The sequence below is a fragment of the Zygotorulaspora mrakii genome, chromosome 2 (assembly GCF_013402915.1).
Source record: "Zygotorulaspora mrakii chromosome 2, complete sequence".
Lineage (NCBI taxonomy): Eukaryota > Fungi > Ascomycota > Saccharomycetes > Saccharomycetales > Saccharomycetaceae > Zygotorulaspora > Zygotorulaspora mrakii.
In genome coordinates this window covers 249,951-271,839 of record NC_050720.1, presented here as the reverse complement: position 1 = coordinate 271,839, position 21,889 = coordinate 249,951, and the positions used below count along the sequence as shown (strand labels likewise).

General features: G+C 40.0%; 14 protein-coding genes across 14 annotated transcripts; 7 read left to right on the top strand and 7 right to left on the bottom strand.

Annotated features, from left to right (window-relative positions):
- Positions 1 to 20: 20 nt before the first annotated feature.
- SCC4 (cohesin-loading factor complex subunit SCC4) lies at positions 21 to 1,934 on the top strand (the record flags this gene model as incomplete). Its single annotated transcript, XM_037286941.1, has 1 exon — positions 21 to 1,934. One exon carries the CDS (start codon positions 21 to 23, stop codon positions 1,932 to 1,934), a length of 1,914 nt encoding a protein of 637 aa, XP_037142836.1.
- A 125-nt stretch (positions 1,935 to 2,059) lies between these two features.
- TPS2 (trehalose-phosphatase TPS2) lies at positions 2,060 to 4,897 on the bottom strand (the record flags this gene model as incomplete). The annotated part of the gene is made up of 1 exon (XM_037286940.1): positions 2,060 to 4,897. The coding sequence occupies one exon, from the start codon at positions 4,895 to 4,897 to the stop codon at positions 2,060 to 2,062; it is 2,838 nt and encodes a 945-aa protein (XP_037142835.1).
- Positions 4,898 to 5,282: 385 nt separating this feature from the next.
- Positions 5,283 to 5,768, bottom strand: SNF11 (Snf11p; the record flags this gene model as incomplete). Its single annotated transcript, XM_037286939.1, has 1 exon — positions 5,283 to 5,768. One exon carries the CDS (start codon positions 5,766 to 5,768, stop codon positions 5,283 to 5,285), a length of 486 nt encoding a protein of 161 aa, XP_037142834.1.
- A 179-nt stretch (positions 5,769 to 5,947) lies between these two features.
- LSM5 (RNA-binding protein LSM5) lies at positions 5,948 to 6,205 on the bottom strand (the record flags this gene model as incomplete). The annotated part of the gene is made up of 1 exon (XM_037286938.1): positions 5,948 to 6,205. One exon carries the CDS (start codon positions 6,203 to 6,205, stop codon positions 5,948 to 5,950), a length of 258 nt encoding a protein of 85 aa, XP_037142833.1.
- An 814-nt stretch (positions 6,206 to 7,019) lies between these two features.
- Positions 7,020 to 8,207, top strand: FTR1 (high-affinity iron permease FTR1; the record flags this gene model as incomplete). The annotated part of the gene is made up of 1 exon (XM_037286937.1): positions 7,020 to 8,207. The coding sequence occupies one exon, from the start codon at positions 7,020 to 7,022 to the stop codon at positions 8,205 to 8,207; it is 1,188 nt and encodes a 395-aa protein (XP_037142832.1).
- Positions 8,208 to 8,508: 301 nt separating this feature from the next.
- Positions 8,509 to 9,105, top strand: PAA1 (polyamine acetyltransferase; the record flags this gene model as incomplete). Its single annotated transcript, XM_037286936.1, has 1 exon — positions 8,509 to 9,105. One exon carries the CDS (start codon positions 8,509 to 8,511, stop codon positions 9,103 to 9,105), a length of 597 nt encoding a protein of 198 aa, XP_037142831.1.
- A 353-nt stretch (positions 9,106 to 9,458) lies between these two features.
- Positions 9,459 to 9,737, top strand: FMP16 (Fmp16p; the record flags this gene model as incomplete). The annotated part of the gene is made up of 1 exon (XM_037286935.1): positions 9,459 to 9,737. The coding sequence occupies one exon, from the start codon at positions 9,459 to 9,461 to the stop codon at positions 9,735 to 9,737; it is 279 nt and encodes a 92-aa protein (XP_037142830.1).
- Positions 9,738 to 10,259: 522 nt separating this feature from the next.
- DOA4 (ubiquitin-specific protease DOA4) lies at positions 10,260 to 12,890 on the top strand (the record flags this gene model as incomplete). Its single annotated transcript, XM_037286934.1, has 1 exon — positions 10,260 to 12,890. The coding sequence occupies one exon, from the start codon at positions 10,260 to 10,262 to the stop codon at positions 12,888 to 12,890; it is 2,631 nt and encodes an 876-aa protein (XP_037142829.1).
- A 90-nt stretch (positions 12,891 to 12,980) lies between these two features.
- DOS2 (Dos2p) lies at positions 12,981 to 13,898 on the bottom strand (the record flags this gene model as incomplete). Its single annotated transcript, XM_037286933.1, has 1 exon — positions 12,981 to 13,898. The coding sequence occupies one exon, from the start codon at positions 13,896 to 13,898 to the stop codon at positions 12,981 to 12,983; it is 918 nt and encodes a 305-aa protein (XP_037142828.1).
- A 204-nt stretch (positions 13,899 to 14,102) lies between these two features.
- Positions 14,103 to 14,750, top strand: OCA6 (protein-tyrosine-phosphatase; the record flags this gene model as incomplete). The annotated part of the gene is made up of 1 exon (XM_037286932.1): positions 14,103 to 14,750. One exon carries the CDS (start codon positions 14,103 to 14,105, stop codon positions 14,748 to 14,750), a length of 648 nt encoding a protein of 215 aa, XP_037142827.1.
- Positions 14,751 to 14,821: 71 nt separating this feature from the next.
- Positions 14,822 to 16,084, bottom strand: DDI1 (Ddi1p; the record flags this gene model as incomplete). The annotated part of the gene is made up of 1 exon (XM_037286931.1): positions 14,822 to 16,084. The coding sequence occupies one exon, from the start codon at positions 16,082 to 16,084 to the stop codon at positions 14,822 to 14,824; it is 1,263 nt and encodes a 420-aa protein (XP_037142826.1).
- Positions 16,085 to 16,118: 34 nt separating this feature from the next.
- Positions 16,119 to 17,129, top strand: MAG1 (DNA-3-methyladenine glycosylase II; the record flags this gene model as incomplete). The annotated part of the gene is made up of 1 exon (XM_037286930.1): positions 16,119 to 17,129. The coding sequence occupies one exon, from the start codon at positions 16,119 to 16,121 to the stop codon at positions 17,127 to 17,129; it is 1,011 nt and encodes a 336-aa protein (XP_037142825.1).
- Positions 17,130 to 17,238: 109 nt separating this feature from the next.
- COX15 (Cox15p) lies at positions 17,239 to 18,681 on the bottom strand (the record flags this gene model as incomplete). The annotated part of the gene is made up of 1 exon (XM_037286929.1): positions 17,239 to 18,681. The coding sequence occupies one exon, from the start codon at positions 18,679 to 18,681 to the stop codon at positions 17,239 to 17,241; it is 1,443 nt and encodes a 480-aa protein (XP_037142824.1).
- A 1,348-nt stretch (positions 18,682 to 20,029) lies between these two features.
- On the bottom strand, positions 20,030 to 21,787 carry EMP65 (Emp65p; the record flags this gene model as incomplete). Its single annotated transcript, XM_037286928.1, has 1 exon — positions 20,030 to 21,787. One exon carries the CDS (start codon positions 21,785 to 21,787, stop codon positions 20,030 to 20,032), a length of 1,758 nt encoding a protein of 585 aa, XP_037142823.1.
- Positions 21,788 to 21,889: the final 102 nt, after the last annotated feature.

The window sequence follows — 21,889 nt, the reverse complement described above, 5'->3', positions numbered from 1 at the left end:
TGGGTGTATTTACTGGCTTTATGGCTTTGCCGGAGCTTTCTTTTGAGGTTCTGGGTCAATTGTCTAAGGAATATTTGGATCATGCTCACAGAGTGGCAGGTGATATAAAGGATGAGGATCAGTTGAAGGACTATTTTAAGCTTGTTTCTATGTCTGTTCAGTGCTTGCAATATCTCAAAACGAACTATCCTTTGTCCATTGCCCAGGATGCCGAGATCACTTATCAATTAGTTGAAGTACTTCTGGAAGAGACACTCAATTTCGACCTCGCAGAGGCTTATCTTTCAAGCATACGAGAAAGATTACAAAATCATCATGGCTCTTATTCTAACTGGTCTGTGCTTCACGAGAAAATGAAATTCGAATTCTTGACATTATATGTTCTACCAATGAAAAGAGACGACAAGTTTCACTACAGGATTGCATTAAAGAATTGCGACGAAGTAGTTCATTTTCTGGCAGAGTGGAAATACGATAAAAATGTGACAGGATCGTGGCTGCTAATATTTCAATATGTTAATATCAGACTGAATATCAAATTGAATAACGTCAAGCGTGCCTTGTCGCAGTTCCAAGAGATGACCGTGGTTGGCAAAGGTTCTACTGAATGGAAATCATTTATTATTTTATGCCATGTCAATTTCTATTTGAACCAGCGACTTATAATACCATCATACTTGTTGAAAGCTTTGGGTTCGCTATCATGCGATCAAGTTGGTGCCAAGTTGTATGGTTGGAAACTAATGCTCGAACTGATCATTCAGATTTACAAAGATAGTGATATTACTGGCAATTTGAATGAGTTCAAGGAGTTTTTTGCGGAGCAAAAGGACGCTTTAAAAGATGATCAGGATTCAGTAACTCTAGAAATCGGCCCAAGTGTCCACATGCATATTCAGCTTTCTTCTGTCTTTCAATACAAACATTTAAAAAATGTTTTACTGTTACTGCAAAGTGTGAGCTATTTGGTAAACTGCTATGCAAAAAGAGCAAATTTCTCAACAAAATTTCTACCCAAGGTTTCTTTAACTACAAAGAAGCTAATTAGTAGCGTTACTCAGTCGGGGCCCCATTCTTTAAGCTTTTATGACTCCAGAATCGAGTGGTACCGCACGATTCAGCAGTTTTCAGAATTCTATCAAAAGTGGGAGGGACTTCTCCTGACTGGTCAAATCAAAGATACACGAGGGAATACGTTCCTAACACAAGATTATGCTGCTCTTCTGTCTGTAATTTCTCATCAAATTGGTTCGATGAAGGATGGTTCTCAGATATGCGATTCTTATAATGAAATCATTTCCCGCAATCGAACGTCAAATGAAGTTAGGATGGTGGCATTATTGAATGCCTACATCATTAGAGTATCCCTTATGAGCGGAAGTGTTCAGAAACAAGAACAGCTGATACATTGCAATTCGCTTTGGCTGCAAATAACAAACACCTTAGAACAGACTGATTTGCACTTGAATCCTACATGGGATTGTACTGTGGTTGTCATATGGCTAATTTCTCATTTTGAGTCATTTACTGCGTATCCTTTACCAGTGAGTGACGATGAAAGGAGTTCCTACATTGAAAGATTCAAAGTATACTATGAGAAAAACAAATTCGAAGGAAACGAAGTAGATAATGATTTGAATGATTCAGGTGTTAAAAAACTTAAAAAAAGTCTCTTAATGCAAATCCTATTGAACTACGTTGGTGGTAGATTGTTTGAACAAGACCTTACTGTCATATCGCAAATTTCTGGAATTTGCTTCCGCCTTGCTCGACAACAAAAGTTTTTAATATTAGAATATGTTGTGGGATTGTGGCATTTAATGAATTGTACTGTTGCGATGAAAAGGAAAGAGGTCGTTCTCGTAACAGCAACGCTCGATTCAATTGTTAAGAAATTATCAGCGGGTGAACAATCTAGTGAACCTGCTTCTTGAAATAAACATACTAAGTGTATAATTTAGTCTTATATATATATATGATACTATGACGAAAACATTTGAATGTCGTTAATAAACCGTGTGTATATGCAGCTGACAGCTTTCAAAAAAGATACCGCCTCTCACTTTGAGTCGTAGGATGACTCTCGTTGCAAAAACGTATTCGAAATCTCTCTTTTGAAAGAAGAGTTCGAAAGTTCTCTTTTCATCGAGGAGCTCGAGGATTCTCTTTTCAAAGCAGAATTCGAAGTTTGCCTCTTCATAGCATAGTCCGCTGATGCTTGTTCAGATTTTAAACTGCTTTCACTGTTTATGACATGCCCTCTTGAATCCAAATCTACAGTCCCTGCACTTTGAAATAAGGAAACATTACCAACCAGCAGGCCTAATGTATCAAGAACTTGTTGAGGATCTGTCAGATGAGCCTTGGCTACTGTACTTTTAGATGCGGATCCGACTGTACAGGGGTAGAATCCAAAGTTACCCCAACGATTTTTCTCGTCGGGATATTTTTTATTCCAAACTTCTTCTATTGCATTCATTTGAGTAAACATATCTTCATCAGTGAAATCATCACCCAGACACAACGTGAAATCAGGCATTTGATCCCTTTCTAGTTCCTCTCTCTTAGTTGCTAACATGTCTTGAGGAGTTCCGTGCTTATGCCAGATTAATCTCTTAACAATTTCACCTTTGTTCACAAATTTAGGACGAACTTCAAGATTGGCCTTGCCTTCCATAACTTCAAGATCAGAGCCTGAGGCAAATGCGGATAATTCCTCTTTCAGTTGTTTAGCATGAAATTCTCCTAGCTCCGGCACGGTACACCTATAGTGCCATGTTAAGGCGACTTTCTTCCTTTCTATAAAAGAACCCGGTGTCCGATTGGTAAAACTCTCCATGATCTCGCCAACTTTCTTTTGCCATGACATATCATATTTCTCTGTCAAATTAACCCAATTTTCACAATTCACGTCCTTCACAAAACAGCCGTGTTCAGCACTCAATCCTATTTGCGGAAATTTACCTCCCAGCCATTTACTCAGAAATTTTTGATCACGACCAGAGATAATCCAAATTTGGTTCTTTGGATCGGCTGCTAATTTTTGAAGAATGCCGATCAAACGAGCTGATGGGATTGCCGCCGCGGGATCCTGAACAATTGGTGTCAAAGTACCATCATAATCAAACAGGAAAAGACGTCTTTTAGCCTGCTTATAGTTTTCCAGTAATATAGGTCTATTCAAAGCTGGAGTGATTTTTTTGGATGACGGTAAAGTATAATCTGTTAACCTCTTGAGAGATGATAAAAATTTATCGGTCCAATCCTGAATTGTTGGGACCTCTGCTCTTAGCATATCTTCTAAGACTTTCTTTTCATTTGACGTTAATTGCAATGCTTTTTTGATTGATTTAGCGACAGCAACAGAATCCCAAGGATTGATAATCATTGCATCTTTTAAAACTGTGCTACTACCAGAAAACTCACTTAAAATCAATGGATTTCCGTAGCAATCGTAGTTTGAGTTATGAGACTTTATCGTGACATATTCCAAAGCGGTCGTATTCATTCCATCTCTAACACTTGTGATAATACATAAATCCGCCACTCTCAATAAAGACAAATAAACATCTTTAGGAATTCGCATATAGTAATGTTGAACTGGAGAAAAATCTAATGAGCCGTACTGGGAATTTATAGAATTAACCAGTTCATTAACCTGCTGTTCCAGTCTTATGGACTGTTGAGAAGATCTGTTTGCAGTAGGACTGCTCACTTGAATTAAAACAACTTGATCTCTCCATTCTGGATACATGGCCAAAAACGTTTCAAAGGCTCTTAGTTTTTGAACAACACCACGGACGGCATCTAAACGATCTCTGCCAACAATAATTTTCTTGCCCTCATAGGCATCCTTAATAGCTAGAACTTTTTCATCAATGTTTCTAGTAAAGGCATCTCTGACCAATGCTTCCGTATTGACACCAACTGGTAAGGAATCGACAATAACATCACCACCATAAGCACCGATTTGATAAGAATCGATACCTAACGAATTTCTTGATTTTTTTGCAGTTGCCTCCAACAATCTTTTACATGATGAAACGAAATGACGAGCAAACCCTTCATTTTGGAAACAAATTCTATTTGCACCAACCAACCCATCTAGGATCTCTTTTCTACGTGGCAAAACACGGAAGTATTCATTACTTGGCCATGGGGAATGATGAAAGTACGCAATAACTAAATGTTCATCATTGAACCTCATTCTTAATAATTGAGGTAATAGCAATAAATAGTAATCATGAACCCAGATTATATCACCCGGTTGGTAAATCTCACTAATTTTCATTGCGTAGGCTTCGTTGAATTTGACGTAATCATACCACCAACGATTCTCTTTATCACCACCCTCAGTTGAAAATTTTAATATGTAATGGAACGTTGGCCATAAAACATTTTCGGCATAATTTCTCCATCTTTTCTGGTCACGACGTAGCAGCCAAACGGGATGAACATGTACATTTTTTTGATTGATTTGGTCGTCATCACTAAAATTCTTCTCCTTTAACTTTGCTGTTAATTTTTCCATTTGGCTTTTGGTCAAATATAACGGATCGTCATCTATATCATCCGTTTTATTTTTCATTTCGGTGCCAGTATGACCTGTTACTGTATTAGAAAGCTTGAAGGGGGTTTCATTTTCTCTCTTGATTTCACCGGTCCATCCAACAATATGTTGCTCATATTGTTCACACTTCTTATATGTATTCAAATAATCTAAAGAAGAATACAGCGCACTATTGCCGGTAGCTGGACTCACCTTCCAATCGTCATTTTTTTCTCCCAACTGGATGGAATACGGTAATTGCGTAACACAATTGATAATTCTTTGCTTTTTTGGCCATTCAACATCTTTTGGCTCATCACTCAATGATGCCTTGGAATCAACAGTCATCTTTGTACTACCCTCAATTGCAACTCAGTTCACCTCTTCCTAAATACAACGAGTAAACTTCAAATTGAGCGTCGGTTGAATTTCCAATTGTAATAATCACACTATATTTCAATTACCAAACAGTGTATTCCGTCGAATGTTGTATAGCAAGTATTTTGTTCTTATATCGAAGTAAAAATACGAAAGACAAGGGGGGAATGACATGCTAGGGGTTGAAAAAAGACGATTTCGTTTTTTTTAACGCGCGCCCGCACAATCGAAATGACGTGCATCATGATGCAGAACAGCAAACGATGCGACAACAGTTGCCCAGAAGCATTGACACATAACCCCCGTTCTACCACTCCCTTGTGCTTCGATTCACTGCGTTGGTGAACAGCGCGATCTACCAAATTTCAAAAACTCGGCTCATCAAAAGATACAATTTCACCAGAATATCTTGGGCTGGTTGCTGCACCAGAGGCTGGGGCGGTTCCAAAATGATCGGTTTCGCCTTCTTGATGCCCTGGTTGACCTGCGAAATGCATTGCAGGTTTGCGTGGACCCGTTTCAGGTATTGCGATGCCAGCAATTTTAAATTGTCCGGCAGCGAAGCAGTCCCTCCAGTCTCCGCATTCTTGTTCTGTGTCATCTGAATAACCCTGGCCAGCAGAATGCTGTTTATGTGCAGCAGCAACTGTATCTTGTATTGAACTTGCTCCTCCTCTGTTGGCTCGCTCGATGCCTCCTGAGCACCGTTCATGCCAACGCTGCCAGCAGCATTGGCATACAGACCAGGACCGGGGCCTTGGCGCTGGCCCTGGCCCAGGTCCTGCCCTTGTAGTGGCACTCCTTGCTGGTTCTGATGCTGGCTCTGAACGTTCGAATCCATCTGGTCTGCTCCTCCCTCCTGTCAGTGGTAAACAGCCGCCCTGCTTTCAACGCACACCATTCAAATCTGGCCTGTCGCTTAAAAAAACATTGGAGAAAAAAGTTCCTACATCACTACATACGTACATCGTGTCGCTACCACCATCTCACCTACTGTGACTACTTCCACTCCTTCCACAACTACGGCTTGCCGCCCGGCACCAGCATTGCGATGTTGTTCCCGCTCAGCAGAAGCCTGCCATGGTGCTCCATGACTTTTTCCAGCTCGTTTGACGCCGAGCCATTGGCCCACTCCACGGCATCTTCCAGGATAACGTTGACGAAATCATCAAACCCCACCAGGGTGCCGGTGAACTCTCTGTTAGACTGCAGAATGATCCATACCTTTTGATTGATGGTCTTGTCGATTATCTCTAACGGCACAACTTCCACGCTCATGCTTGTCCTCCTCCCTTTCTTTTCCTTCTTTGTTGCGCTCTACTCGTTTCCGGCTATATCTTTACATATCGAAGAATCAATCCACTGTTGAAAAAGCTTGTCCGGTGACCGGTGTACGAGGAACGGTGTCCGGCTCCTCTAGCCCGGACACCGGGCACCGGACACCAATCTAATTTACATCCGTTAAAAATCACATCAAAACTGAATTAAACTATTTTAAATTGGCTTCGCTATTTATTGCACCCTTATTCCCCGACGCACCCACAATTCGCACGCTACAAAGACTTCTTAGCGAACCGTAGCGATAGGAGCGTTTTTAGGCTCGACAATGCCAAGAGAGTCCACACCGTGCTACAGTACGGGTAGATGTCCCGTCAGCATCTGGGTGGAAACACAGGGTGTTTGCAGCGCGCAGAAGTGACGAGGATCCGGAAGCGCTGGTACGGCCTTGCCGTCTCTCTAAGTACGAAGGATTTTCTCATCAATCTTGGCCTCACGTCTGGTCTTTCCAAAGACACATGGTAGAATGGCAGTTCCGCAGCATCGCGGTATCGCAGTATCTAACAGAATGGGGGTGCAGTAGCTGCAGTAGCTGCAAGGTGAAAATTTGAAGAGTTGAGCGGCGACGACAGCGGCGACAGGTGCGATTTTCCAAGATATATGGTGCCAGAAGCGCAACAGGTCTCCTAGAGGTTCATATATATATGTACGATAGGTAGTCAATCAGTAGGACGTGTTGAGCAATTAATCAACTGTTTGAGCAAATAGCAGATAGTAGATCGTAGGAGTTCTTTTTGTTCTAAGCGATTTCACGATGTCTTCAGCTGAGAGGGTTTTCAACGTTGGAGTGTTCTTTGTTGTTTTCAGAGAATGTTTAGAAGCAGTGGTTGTGGTTTCGGTGTTGTTGTCTTTCTTGAGACAGGCCATTGGGAGCAAGGATTGGGCCCTCTATAAGAGGCTGAGGCTGCAGGTCTGGATTGGTGTCGTGGCCGGGTTTATCATCTGTCTGGGAATCGGCGGTGGGTTCATCGGTGCGTACTACAGATACAACAACGATATCTTTGGCTCGGCCGAAGACTTGTGGGAGGGTGTGTTCTGCATGATTGCGACGATCATGATCAGTATGATGGGTATCCCGATGCTGAGGATGAACAAGATGCAGGCGAAATGGAGAGTCAAGATCGCACGTTCGCTGGTTGAAAAACCAAAGAGCAGAAGGGGCTACTTCAACATTGGTTTCCTCGCCAGACGGTACGTCATGTTCCTGTTGCCATTCATCACGGTTTTGAGAGAAGGTCTGGAAGCCGTTGTGTTCGTTGCCGGTGCGGGTATTACCACGACTGGATCTAGAGCCACGGCTTACCCATTGCCTGTGTTTGTCGGTTTGGTTGCGGGTATTTTTGTCGGTCTGCTGTTGTATTACGGTGCTTCAAGGTCTTCTTTGCAGATTTTCCTGATCATTTCGACCTGTATTCTTTATTTGATTTCGGCAGGTCTGTTCTCCAGGGGTGCGTGGTATTTCGAGAGCTACATCTTCAACAAAAAGTCCGGCGGTGACGCCTCCGAAAGTGGTGATGGTAATGGTTCCTACAATATCAGAAAGGCAGTTTACCACGTCAACTGTTGTAATCCGGAATTGGATAACGGTTGGGATATTTTCAACGCCCTATTGGGATGGCAAAATACAGGCTACCTCTCATCCATGTTGTGCTACAACATTTACTGGTTGGTATTGATGATCGTTTTGGGTCTGATGATGTTTGAAGAGAAAAAGGGCCATTTGCCATTCTGTGAAAAATTGAGATTAAGAGAATTGAACCCAATGTACTGGATCAAAAACAAGAAAAAGAATGAAATTACAGAGGAACAAAAGGCTGAATTGTTCCGCAAATTGAACAACTTGGAATTCGACGGTGAGGGTAATATAAAACACGATGACGAAAACTCTAGTAGCAACGACAAAGTAGTTCAATCTTATGAGAACACAGCTGCGAAAGTTTAATGCTGACCCACACATCTACTATACACCTGAATAATAATATAATGTATAAATAAATCAAACTATATCCTTTATATATATATATGGATGCTTGTTGTCCTGTCGTCCGTTTACTTGTCATATTTAACGTCGTATAGTGCGGCCCCATACTAACGTGATCCTCATTTTTTTTCAAATACCTTTCAAGACTTTGTAACTTTGTAACTTACTTGTCACCCAGGCTTTTAACACTAATTCGCGTTCTCCGTCACGAATATTTTACTAGCTCTTCTGCTACAAATCACCTTGCTACTCATCATTGAAAATGGTATCTTCAACTTTACCGCTACACATGTATATCAGGCCATTGATCGTTGAAGACGCGAAACAGGTATCAATGTTAGAAACTCAGGGGTTCCCACAAAATGAAAGAGCATCGCCGGAAATAATCAACTATAGGTTAACAGCATGCCCCGAGCTGTGTTCCGGTTTGCTTATCAGAGAATTCGACGAAGACACGAAGGAAGTCAAACAAGAAAACTTAATAGGCCATATACTCGGGACAAAAATACCTAAAAATACGAGCAACCCAAATAAGACCTTTATAACACTCGAAAGCATGGGTAAAGCCCATAGCGAGCCTAGTGACACAATTGGGATTCACTCTTTGGTCATATCACCAAACTATCAAAAGAAGAATCTTGCAACTTTACTTTTGACCGATCACATTCAAAAACTGAGCAACCAAGAAGTGGGTAAAAAAATTGTAATCATAGCACATGAACCTCTGGTCCCATTTTATGAAAGAGTAGGATTCAAAGTCGCTGGTGAGAATAAAGACGTCGCCAAAGATGCCCAATTCGCTAGCACAAAATGGCTTGACATGGTCAGAGAACTGGTTAAGGAAGAGTATGAAAATTAGATGCTACAATACACTCATTAGTTTCGATAGATAGATGTTTCAACCTTAGATAACTACTAATTTGCCTATTGACGTCCGAATACGCCACCGATTGAGTCTTATTATTCATTGATCATGGCATACGTCTTGTTATTTGCTTGACGCTTTGAGAGCAATTTGAGGTAGGGGAGCTGATGATCGGTATCCTTTAGAAGAGGGACTTGCTTGTTCTTCAGGGATATACGTAGCGTCGGGAAACTGGCCAGAATGGACTATTTAAGGCGGCGGGGTCTACTAATTTACGAACTCACATTCGTCTTATTTTCACTCCATCTTTCAATCTTGCCAATGAAATAAAGTAACAAAGAATAGTAATGTTTCTTCAAGGTGCAAAAGTGTGTACAAGATCTGTCCCTATATCCGCCGGTTTGAGGGCTTTTGGTTCTTCTCCCTGTGCTGGATTCCCAGGGAGAAAGGTCCATCAAGATGCAGCAGAACAGAAAGAGCAGAAACTGTTTGATAAAAACAAGGCAAAGCTGGAAAAGATGGAGCACCACGAGGGCTCTGATAAAAGAGACAGCAGATCAAAGCTTAAGAAAAGAGGTGACGACGCAAGAATCGAGCAGAATAGACCAGACGATGGCGTCTATTGAAAAAACCTTTGACCTTATGAACCTACAGAATAAACCACTTAAATACACATATTCATCTTATTTAAAATTTAGATATCGCTAATATATCAGTATGGCAATAAATTTTTTTACTTTTCTGTTGAATTGAATTGAATTTGAATTTTGGCGATCAATACGTGAATAAGCCTGTTCTGATGTTGGAAAGTACAGTGCAAGCTGCATCAGTCTTTGGATCAACAATAGTTTTGGATGGCACACAGAGATCCGTTGAGGCTCGTTATATTCAAATAATATTTAGAAATCGAGTCATGCACGTGACCTTTTTGGGTGATTATAAAGCGCCACCCTGAATTAAATGAATCACCATCGGAGATTAATAAAGAAAAAGGAGGCTTCTCAGTCGTGAGCAGTTGTCGGCATAAAGGAGCTACTAGACTATTCTAAGTGTTGTTTGTCTGAGTTACGAGTCCTTGGCTCCATAGGCGGCCTCATTGTGTGGGAGAATAGTACCAGTGAGGAACAGGAACTCATTATATTTCCCTGATGACTGAGATGAAAACTGAGCCAATTAAAAAGTACTGCAAAGGTATACCTACGCTTTCACGATTAGCAGAGAAATTCGTTTTTCAGGAAGATGACTTTCATAATCGCAGTAATGATATGATGACTGTCCTGCAGCACTGTTTGGATACACTTGAAGCATATCGGGACGTGTACAAGAAACTGAAAATGGAACGTGACGGTTTGACAGAAAGTGAACTGTTTGAAATTTATGAGGCAGCTTACATCTATTACAAAATTGTTCACATCAACATACTCAACAAACTACCCAATCTTCAGGAATTTCAGACGGTTAAAAGACAGAGCAATTCGAATGATCAGAAATTAATGGAAATCTATAATATGCTAGTTAAGAGTTTACTGAATGATGATAAAATTGCCCAGATCAAGCATTTCCTGAGGGAACATTGTGGACCAGAAAGCTCAGGTGCAGCTACAATCGACAATGGAATTGAGAAAGACTCAAAAACGTTTGATTCCGGTACTTTTATATCGGTTGACCAATTAAAACATTTATTATTTCACTACAATGACTCTACATTACTCCTGGATATACGGCCCAGAGCGGAGTTCAATAAAAAGCATATTAATTTCAAAAACATAGTCTGCATAGAGCCAATTTCTTTCAAAAGTGACTATACAGATATAGATGTGGAGAAGAGATCCCTAATCACTTCACCGCAGAAAGAAATAGATCTTTTTCGGAACAGAACTGATTTTGAATTCATTGTTCTTTATACAAGCGAGCCTGATGAGAGGAACAAATCAAATCACAACTACCAACAGGAAATGGTACTTTTGGATCTATTTATGAACAGATCCTTTGGCAAGCCCTTGAGAGCAGATTCAAAAATATTCGTTCTGAAAGCTGGAATTTCAAATTGGATATCTAATAATGGAGATTGTATCACTGAGATTGATGACAAATCTGGCGATCAGCTATATCTAAATGGAAGAAATTCCACGCTGCGCTTCCAAAGTCTGCCAGACCATTCTCCTAGTATCAGCGCGTCGATGGATGGATCAATGAAGGAAATGTTATCTGAATCGCCTAATAATGGATTCAGTGCCTTTCAGAGACATCAACAGCAACCGCCGCCAGCAGGCTTTAAAAACATGTTTTCATCCTCACTCACAAGTTTATCATCCAAACTTCCCTGCAAAACATCTATCATAGATCATTCCTCAGGAAGTGATAGCGATGTGTTTACTCATTATCCAGAGACTCCCCATCTACTAGCAGAAGAGAAGGGTAAAAAAAGAATCGTCAATCATGGGCACATATCACCAATAAGCTCAAGGGCTTTGACTTCAATCAGTAAACATAGCATTTCTGCTCAACCCCCAAGAATTTATACGAATAACAAGGGATTTTTAAATCAAAATACTTCTCTCACTAGCTCAGCAACTATTTCTAAGCCACCAACTCAACCTATTCCCTTACTACCTCAGTTGCCTATGCAGGACTCCTCGAAGTCACATACCACACAGCATACAGAAAAATATGATCTCGATTTTACTGTAGGTTTAGAAAACATGGGAAATTCATGTTACATCAGTTGCATTGTACAATGTTTATTGGGAACTCATGAGTTGACAAATATTTTCTTGAATAACTCCTACGAGAAGCACATAAATCTGAACAGCAGATTGGGGTCCAAAGGTGTGCTGGCTAAATTCTTTGCCAGACTAATTCACACAATGCATCAACAGGGTGCTTTCAAACTTAAAGAAAAGGGCAAAGCAGTCAAACCGATACAATTTAAAATGGCGTGTGGTTCAATCAATTCCTTGTTTAAGGGGTCAGGTCAACAAGATTGTCAAGAGTTTTGTCAGTTCTTGCTTGATGGCTTACATGAGGATTTAAATCAATGTGGCAACAATCCGCCTTTAAAAGAACTGTCTCCTGATGCTGAGAAAATGCGCGAACGTCTATCGATGCGAATAGCATCATCCATCGAATGGGAAAGGTTTTTAACTACCGATTTCAGTGTAATAGTCGATTTGTTTCAAGGGCAATATGCATCTCAGTTGTGCTGCAAAGTGTGTGGACTCACATCTACGACATACCAACCTTTCACGGTACTCTCTGTTCCAGTGCCACATGTAAAGTCATGTACAATAGAAGACTGCTTCAATGAGTTTACAAAAACTGAAGAATTAGAAACAGATGAGCAATGGTCCTGTTCTACTTGTAAGAAAAAACAGCCATCTACAAAAAAACTAACCATAACGCGATTACCAAGAAATCTGGTCATTCATCTTAAGAGATTTGATAATATGTTGAACAAGAACAACGTTTTTGTTGAATATCCATTTCTTCTAGATCTCACCTCGTATTGGGCTAGCGATTTTGATGGAAGATTACCACCAGGTGTCACCGATGAGCTGCCTACAAGGGGTCAAATCCCTCCATTTACCTACAAGCTTTATGCTGTTGCATCGCATTCCGGCAGTCTTTACGGTGGCCATTATACGGCGTATGTTGACAAAGGAATCAATAGAGGATGGTATTACTTTGATGACACAAATTGCAGACCAGTGAGAACCAAAACCGAATGCATCACTTCAAATGCTTATGTATTATTTTATCATAGAGTGTATGGTATTTGAAACCGTCATTATATTGTGAATATAGCAAGATACATAAGCGATATGAGTACTACATATCCGTAATAAAGCCTAAAAGAAAGTTATTCTTGACTATTCCCAATCATCGTCATCATCAGCATCAGCATTAACATTTTCTTGTCTGTCTTCTTCCTGGACTTGCTTACTGTCTTTTGTTGTAGGTATGGGGGTGACATCGTTATAAATATTCTCTGAGCTATCTGTGTCTTCCTTCTTGACTAAGACTGGTTCTTCATCTTCAGCAGCTTCGTCTTCAGCAACTTCGTCTTCCACATCATCCCAACCAACTTCCTCCTCTTTGAGGAGACTGTTAGCTTCAAGAATTTTCTTTCTTTTGTCTTCCATATCCAGAATCCTTTGTCTTTCTGTAAAAAATGTTGTCCAGAACGCAGTATATGATATGTCTTGTGGAACTATTTCATTCATCAAATTTGCCAAGTCTTTATCTTGCTCCACCAATTTTGCGATTTCGTCTGTTTTAGCGTCTACATCAATCTCTTTGTCCACCTCACTTTTGGAATTAAGATACACATTCTTATCAGTAGAAAGGGCTCTTAATTCAGCTTCAGTTCGATTACCACCTATGGTATTGTGCTTAGTGAGTTCAGCAGTATTTTTCAAGTTCTCCTCACCAAGATTAACTACCTCATCTAGTTTAGTTCCAAGCTTTGCAGTCACTGAAGACCAAAACCCAGGTTTCGCTACCTGCGTCCAGTAATCTTGTGCAAGGGATTCAACATTATGCAGATTAGCATCTAGTTGTTCTAGGTACTGTTGAGCCTTTTCCGAAACATCAGGATTTAATTTCAAATTGAGCTGAACACCCCCGTCAGATTCTTGAACAAAACTTCTTAGCGCCTCAGTTGTTCTAACATACCCTTGGGCTACCTCATCTTCTAATTTGTTGAAGGCCTGTACCGTTTTCTCATCTTGTTGGTGAGCAGAATCTTCTTCATTTGCTACAGCTTGCTCATCATAAAAGAAATCCATTGATGCAAGATAGATGAGCGCTTCGTTCTCACTTCCTTATTGAACAAAGTTCTGTATGAGTTTCTTTCGTTTTCTTACAACAAAAGGGTATCTTATAAGTTACATAAAAAAACGCATATTAAAATACTTCAAAGAAACAATATAAACGAGAAAGACGAGCAACCCAACGTTCTCACAGTTCTAAATAAAAAGAGAAAACTTAAGATGTCACTAGTCACTCCTTTACACTTCAGTTTTGTACAACCGAATTTCTATCGTGGTTCGTATCCACGAGAGATTAACTTCCCATTTTTAAGGACTTTGAACTTAAAGTACATACTATCACTGACCCCGGATCCTTTGGACAAGGACCTCGGTATATCAAAGTTTTGCACAGAAAACGGTATAAAAATGATTCACATCGAATGCTCAAAAGAAACAAAGGATAAGACCAAGCCAAAAGTGAAGAGAAAGAAGAAAACTGTTCCTATTGAATATGGCGTTTTGCATGAATGTATTAAATTCTTGATTGACGGAAGAAATTATCCTTGTTACATGCATTGTATGAATGGCGAGTTGGTGACCTCCTTGGTTGTTGCGTGCTTGCGAAAATTCTCGTATTGGGGAACTGTCTCGATATTGAACGAATTCCTAGCCTACAACTCAAGCATTAATATTCATGAAAGAAGCTTCATAGAAGATTTCAACTCTGAAATAGAAATTGATGGTCTTTTACTTCAGGATAAGGTTCCTTGGATTGCAATTCAACATGTGGCATCACAAAAACAAGATGAATGTAAAAAAGAAATAGAGATCACGAAAGTAAGCAGCAGTAAAAATATGCTTCCGAAATTGAAATTTCATAGTCTGTAGAAAAGAAATTACAGATTTACAAACGTTTCCTGAGAAATGTTTTTCTCACGATATCAGGTTCCACAAGCTTTTTATTGGAAAAGTATAGAAGCAGCGAAGTCAACGTTTCCGTTCGTTTGATCTAACGCCTTAATGACTTCTGAGCGAGAAAATCCTAAGTCCATCAACTGTTTAATAGTTTGTTCTGAATAGGCCACTGGTTTCTCTGGAAGAACTGATGATTTAGTAACCTCTCTTCTCTTCGTCGAATCCGAGGGACTTTGTTCAGCACTGCCGGAAAAACGTTGTCCAAAACTGGGAAGTGGTTTACCTGTAACGATTTTTGATTTCTCGCTTGACGACCCTTCGAGATCTTCCATCAACTCTCTAGGAATTTCTGCTTCTCCCAAAAACTTTGTCTCGACACCAGCAATTTTTAGAACGTCTTTCTTCAAATCTATGATTGCTCCATGACGTCTAAGCATGTCCAGACCAAAAAGTATATCGACATGTGTATCCAATACGGTTAAAGTACACGGAATATATTGCGTTTCAATCTTTATTTGTGCCTGATGTATTCTTCCTAGAATTTTACTGGTACCGACACCTCTTGCTTCTCCTATGAATCTTTTATCAATTAGTCTGGTCAACCCTGTTTCTTCTGCCAGTCTTGTTGATATAATTGTCATTTGCGCCCCTGTATCAACGAATGCCTTAACGGGGTGCCCATTTATCTCGATTGAAATATACAGCATATGAATAGTTGTGAAAACCTCGGGTGTATATTCCCAGGCATTCTGGAATTGCTCTTCTATCTCTTGTCGGTTGATCAATTCGTTGATCCTCTTTTGATTTGAGGGATCGTCTGGATCACTCATTATTCTACTGTATTCCAGCTGAGAAATACCAAATGGATTCTGCGAATTACCATGCACATTCATTGAGGATTTTCTTTGCAGAATAAGTGGTCCGAATCTTTCTCGAAACAGTTGACGATCATTAAGCGACTGTTTAAGTCCAGGTATTTGCATCATCAACTGTGACCTAAGCGCTTGATTTCTTAACATTTCTTGTCTAAAATGCTCAACGAAAGCGTCATCAGATCCCTCAGCCACAGAAACTCCGATCTTATTTCTTATCTGTAGCAAGTCATTATCAGAGTCAAATATTTCATTCAATGTACTACCTGCTAAAAGATCCAACTTGTTCATGTTATAATATAAGTCATGTTTGACATCGTCAAATTGACAATCCAATTCGAGAAGGGCAACCAAATCGGGAAGCGTCATATCGCCACTCACCTCTATAGGACCAAACACTTGGTCGTTGACCTCATTAGACACACTGAGAAACATCGTGGATCCGATTTAAATTCTTCTTTGATTTCTTATGACGGTTTTGTTGGGTGGCTTAATTAATAAGGTGGCGCTTAGAATACAGAAAAATATAAGGGACTGCACCAGAAGTGTATCTCGCAAGTGTCAAAGAACGAACTTCACCGCAGAGCTAAAAGCTATGAAGAGGAAGTTGGAGGAAAATGAGGATAGTACAAATACAATAAAAGAAGAAGGTACAGATAGGGTCTCGAATACGGTATCGATTATTCCAGAAGAGTTTAGGGAAAAGCATATCAAGGAATTTGGTGATGCCTGTGACCACATCTTAAAAATTGACGGAGATTTACTAGATGCAATTACTCAGAATGATTTTCCGTTGTTTTTAAAGAAGGATCAAGTACCTAAAGACACGGATCATTATTTTACCAAATTAGCAAGTGCCATTCTAGCACAACAGATAAGTGGGGCCGCTGCCAAGAGTATCAAAAAACGATTTATGGACCATTTTGGTGGCGAGTTTCCATCCGCTATGGATGTACATCATGAACTTTCTGATACGGAACGGCGACAGGAAATAAGGGCTTGTGGGTTGAGTGGTCGAAAAATGATTTATTTAGAATCGTTAACAGATTATTTTGTCAACCACGCGGAAGAGATCCTTTCCTTGTTCGAAACCAAGGGGAACGATGACGAAGTTATTCAGGAGCTGACTGAAAATATCAAAGGCATTGGTAAATGGTCTGCAAAGATGTTTTTAGTGACGGGCCTGGAAAGAATGGATATTTTCGCTTCGGAAGATCTAGGAATTGCTCGAGGTTGCTCCAACTACTTGGGAACGAGGCCATGGCTGGTAAAAGAATTAATAAAAAATAGAATTAGTGTCAAAAGAAGTAAAATAAAACATAAAAAACTTAATTGGAAAATTTATGACGATGATCTCGTGGAGGCATGTGCCGATCGTTTTTCACCATACAGGACAGTTCTCATGTTCATTCTTTGGCGTTTATCGAGCACCAATGTGGATGCAATGGCAAAAAATGAGGCGGATTTCAGTAATAAATAATTGGGCGACATATTAACATATAAATTCTATCTCAAAATAAATAACTTTGTGTACATTCTCAAACTGGATATTTACAGATTTTTTTTGAGATACATACGATAGCTGGTGTTCATTTAGCCAATTTTGAAGCCTCCGTTATAATTTTGCTTCCAGATTTTTTCAATTGCTGAACATAGAGCCCACTAATCAGTATTTTCGTTGGTATCCTCACCTTCTTCAATTGTGCAACAAAGATGATTGCGCTGGTAAATAAAGCGAGTGAGCCGGCTTGATGAAGTGATGCGAGCGAGATAGGAACCAAATAAACCAATGTTGCTATACCTAGACCGGCCTGTATTGTAACGAGGCCCATCATCGCCTTCACGGTGCGATCAGCAGATTTAGGGATGATACTCTTGTGCCTGCTGCAATACATGTGCAAGGCAAATACTGAGCAAAAAGTTGTGATAGCCAAAATTCTGTGATTTAATTGAACTGTCGTTGGATTTTCAAGCATGTTCCTCCACCAAATGTCACTATTATCCTCCTTACGAGCAAACTGCGGATCCATTAATTCACGGGAACTTGGGAACCAATTTTCACCCATTTTAGGAAACGTATTGTATATCCAACCGGCATCGAGACCAGCCACCATACCGCCAGACATTGCTGTAACAAAAGTTAAGGCTAATACAGCCACTGATATTTTCCTCAGAGGGCCGAGTGATGGACTATCAGTCATTTTAAATAATTCCAAAGCCTTAGCAGGATTTTTCATCCATTTGTTTTCTTTTAGTATTTCAAAACCAGTGAAAATCATGCCCATGTATAACAAAAAGGCCATACCCAAGTGGGCCGTCAATCTGTATTGGGAAACAGTTGGTTTTGATTTCCTCTCTTCCAATTGGGCCGGATCTAAACCTGACTTGACCATCCACCATCCCACAAATCCCTGCAGACCCAGCAACAAGGACAAGCCGAATAATCTTCGATTGACATGTCCAGATGTTTTTCTCGTAGCTGCGAAATATACAGCCGGAAGCAGGAAAACTGCACCAATGGCACGACCCCAGAGTCTATGAATCCATTCCATGAAAAAAATAAACTTAAACTCATCCAAATCGATATGAGAGTTTAATTGCTTAAATTCTGGCGATTCTTTATACTTCCTGAACTCCTCTTCCCAATCTGCCTGGTTCATAGGTGGCAACGCTCCTGTGACGGGTTTCCATTCGGTAATACTTAATCCAGATTCGGTCAGCCTCGTGAGCCCGCCCAACACAACAATTCCGAACACCAGACCCGATGTTCCAATTAACCAATAACCTACAACATTGGAAGAATTTAGTAAAGTTTTTGGCACACTGACAGCTTCAGCTTGCTTGATCATTGAGCTTGCGGAAAAGGGACGGACGAGAGACCTCTGACAAACTGAGTTTCTCAAAATATTGATACCCTTTGGCCTCTGTGTAGCGAAACGACGCAAGTTACATAAAGCATTTCTGGAAATTGTGTATGACGACTTGGTCAAGAGCTTCGCACCAGTACCTGCTAGTAAACTCTTGAAAATCATATCTAATTGTTATAGATACAGTCACGCACAGCTCAGTCGAGATCAGATGAGACCTTGCGACACAGTCTCCCCGAGTGTTTATAAGTGTCGTAACATTTCACCAATTTTACAAGTTTTCGATATACCCGATCAAAAAGAAGTAAACCCAACAACCGCGTTTTAACAGATGCATCATTAAATCACGAAATATACATCAACTTTGAAATCTATCGCTTGAAGTAAAACAGCTAAACGACTGTCACAAAGTTACTCTTTTCAGTTGCTCAGATGCTTATACAGCGGTTGATGTAGGGTTATTTCATACATTCTTGGACTTGAAGCAGATTTTTGCAGGGAGAGCTATATCTTTTCATCGAATGCCGGAAGTTTTGTATAACCTGTTCTTGTTTGATGCAACAGTCTATCGGACCTCACTGCATGCTGCTCCCGACTTTGTAGCCCACACCCTTCAAGTTACCAATACTCTTAGGCCTTGCCAGGAAAGTTAAAAGACGTATCTGGCGGCTTTGTTCGTGCTATAAATCCAATAGTAATTGATAATCTCTGGCTAAGTCGCTGTTGTGAACTTTAACATATGGTTCTCAGATCAACTTTCTCTCTTTTTTATTCTACAGGTAAGTCCTCCGTTGTCAATTTGGAATGAAATGCGCTGTCTAAGTCAGGTCGAGAATATTACGACGTCGTTGCCATGGGTTGCTTGTTTAGCCCTTTCGTTATATGGTCTCTCGATTTCTTTCACTTATACAGCTTGATCTATTCGGGGGCAAATTAGAAATCGCCGTAGTGCTTGTCAAGTTAGTAAGCGTCGCAGGATTAGGTACGAATAGACACATCAAAAAGAAAATATTTATGTTTACATTTTCTCTATATGTGCTGTTGAAATGAAAGACTTTAAGGGCAACTCCATTGGAATCTACATCAGTACCCTTTCGTCTTCAAGGGTTCCATCTCATGGTAGTCATACCATCGCCATAAAGTATGCTGTGACAAGGCAACTAGTCTTTGATTTCGAATTTTTGCTTGGGTGTGCGTCCCTTCGTTAGCGACATGTTAAAAGTCTTGATTTAAAATTTAGACAGACTAATAATAAGCATGTGTCGCTCACGAAATTGTAACCTGGATAATTTGTTTTCGGATATGTTACGTCCCGTTCAGTTGAGCACCGTTTGGGTTCGGTAAACTCGGCTCAAATATGCAAACCTTGAGAATTCATAGTGCCAGGATTTAATGCTGATATGGGCATGGCCCAGAAAGGTATTGCGTCCTAAAATAGACTGTGATGTACTGTAGTGAGACCGCTTTAGATTACCAAGCTGCTAATTTTCAACACAATATTGTTGCGTTACCTTCACCAAATTCTTTTAGAAACCATTTTATATCTGCTGACATTTCCTAATCCAAATCTATTTTTCAAACTGTTCACTTTTCTCGATTCACTTCCATCTCTGTGAGACTCCTTCTCTGTGGGCACATCAAATGGGGTTGCTTGCAACCTCGTCGAGACTGTTTGTTTCTGATATATTGAAGGACTCGAAGCACTTGAAGGTGAAATTAGATTTGCACTGCTTGCTTTTTTTTCGCTTCCATGTATATTGGAATCGGAGTCATGGTTGATAACACACCTGGCACGGTGGTCTATTTTTGCAGATCCAGCACCTACATCCCCGGGAACGTAGTCTTTTTCAATCAGTGAAGTAGACGCATGACCACCGAAACGTAGTTCTTGACCCCATTTTAGCACTATAATGTGAAGAACTATCTTGAAAATCATAAGACAAATGAAACCGAGCAGCATTACGAGGAAATTTTGCGCAATTGAGGTGATAGACGATTTGTCCATAACTTGAGATAAAGTTGGTTTTACCATGACTATAAATAGGATAACGTATGCTGGAATCGGTAGCCCCAATCTTTCTCTAAACTTCTGCAAGCTGACAGAATGATCCTCACACATTATATATAAAAACTTGTGATAGATTTCTGGTCTGATTCTGTTAAACTTCGTAACATAGGCATGCTTTATCCAATCAACCACCAATTCACTTCCTAAAACGGTAAACATAGGGCCACATAGAGCACCAATTATCACAGAAGATGTCGCATTTAAAGCCCAAGAGTTGGGAACTAAGTTGGATTGAGATTTAGATTTTGCCACCAAGTTTCTTATAGCAATGATAATCAAAAGTAAAATCAACTGACTTCTCTCTACTAAATCTGCGATTGTTAATTGAAATAAACCCTCCTTATCCGTTCGTTTGAATAATGAAGCCTTGATTTCTGCAAATTGAAGAGAAAGAAGCAATGTGATCAGGGCATTTGAATACGAGTTTACAGCAACGTTCAATGCAACTGTCTGATAGACCATAACGAAACCATGACATACTAGATATAGGACGCTTGTCCCAAGCAGTAAGATTCTCTGATAATTCGTGCGCTTAGCACTCTTGCTGGCAAGAAGTACCGAGAGAAGACTTTGTCCAATGCTAGCCAGCATTTTATCAGACATTTCAAGTACACCAAACAACATGTATAGCTTTACAGAGCTTTGACGTTTAATTCTATGATATGCTTTAGATGTATCAAGCTTACTCAAAATGAAACAGGCCACAATGATTAAGAAGCCCATTATTCTCTCATTATGAGAAGTCGATAACTTTAGTGCTCTGCCCTTTTTAAATCTGAAAATTAGCCCATGGATAAGTCGCAATGGCATAATTGTAAAATAGTATAGGAAACAGTCCAAACATGCTAGCAAAGCCCAAAACATCAGCCTTTCGAGAAGGAAAGGGATCCTAGTCATATTAATTAGTTTTTCTAATTCATAATCCACGCTGCTTACTTCTGCAGGATCAAAAGTTCCTTCACAGTTCCTGTTGGAAAAGATCTCGTACGTTTCTTGCCGTACGTAATCTCTGAATTGATTCCACCTTTGACGTATTCTCGATCTCGTATTTCTTCTGTGTCTCTCTGTTTTATCATTTTTCAAAGCATGCTGGTCATTGCACTTTGATTTTGCCTCATTTGCACACATTGTGTCTCTTGAACCGCCGCACAAAGTACTTTTGAAATACTGGTATCCTACTTTTATATTATGTTTTGCTTCCATCTTTGTAGTGCTACATTAATCGGTAAAGAAATGGCATCGCTTAGAAAAAGGTAGTGCATACCTTTTTATCAAAATGCGATAAAATAGTAATTGTCGCATCAA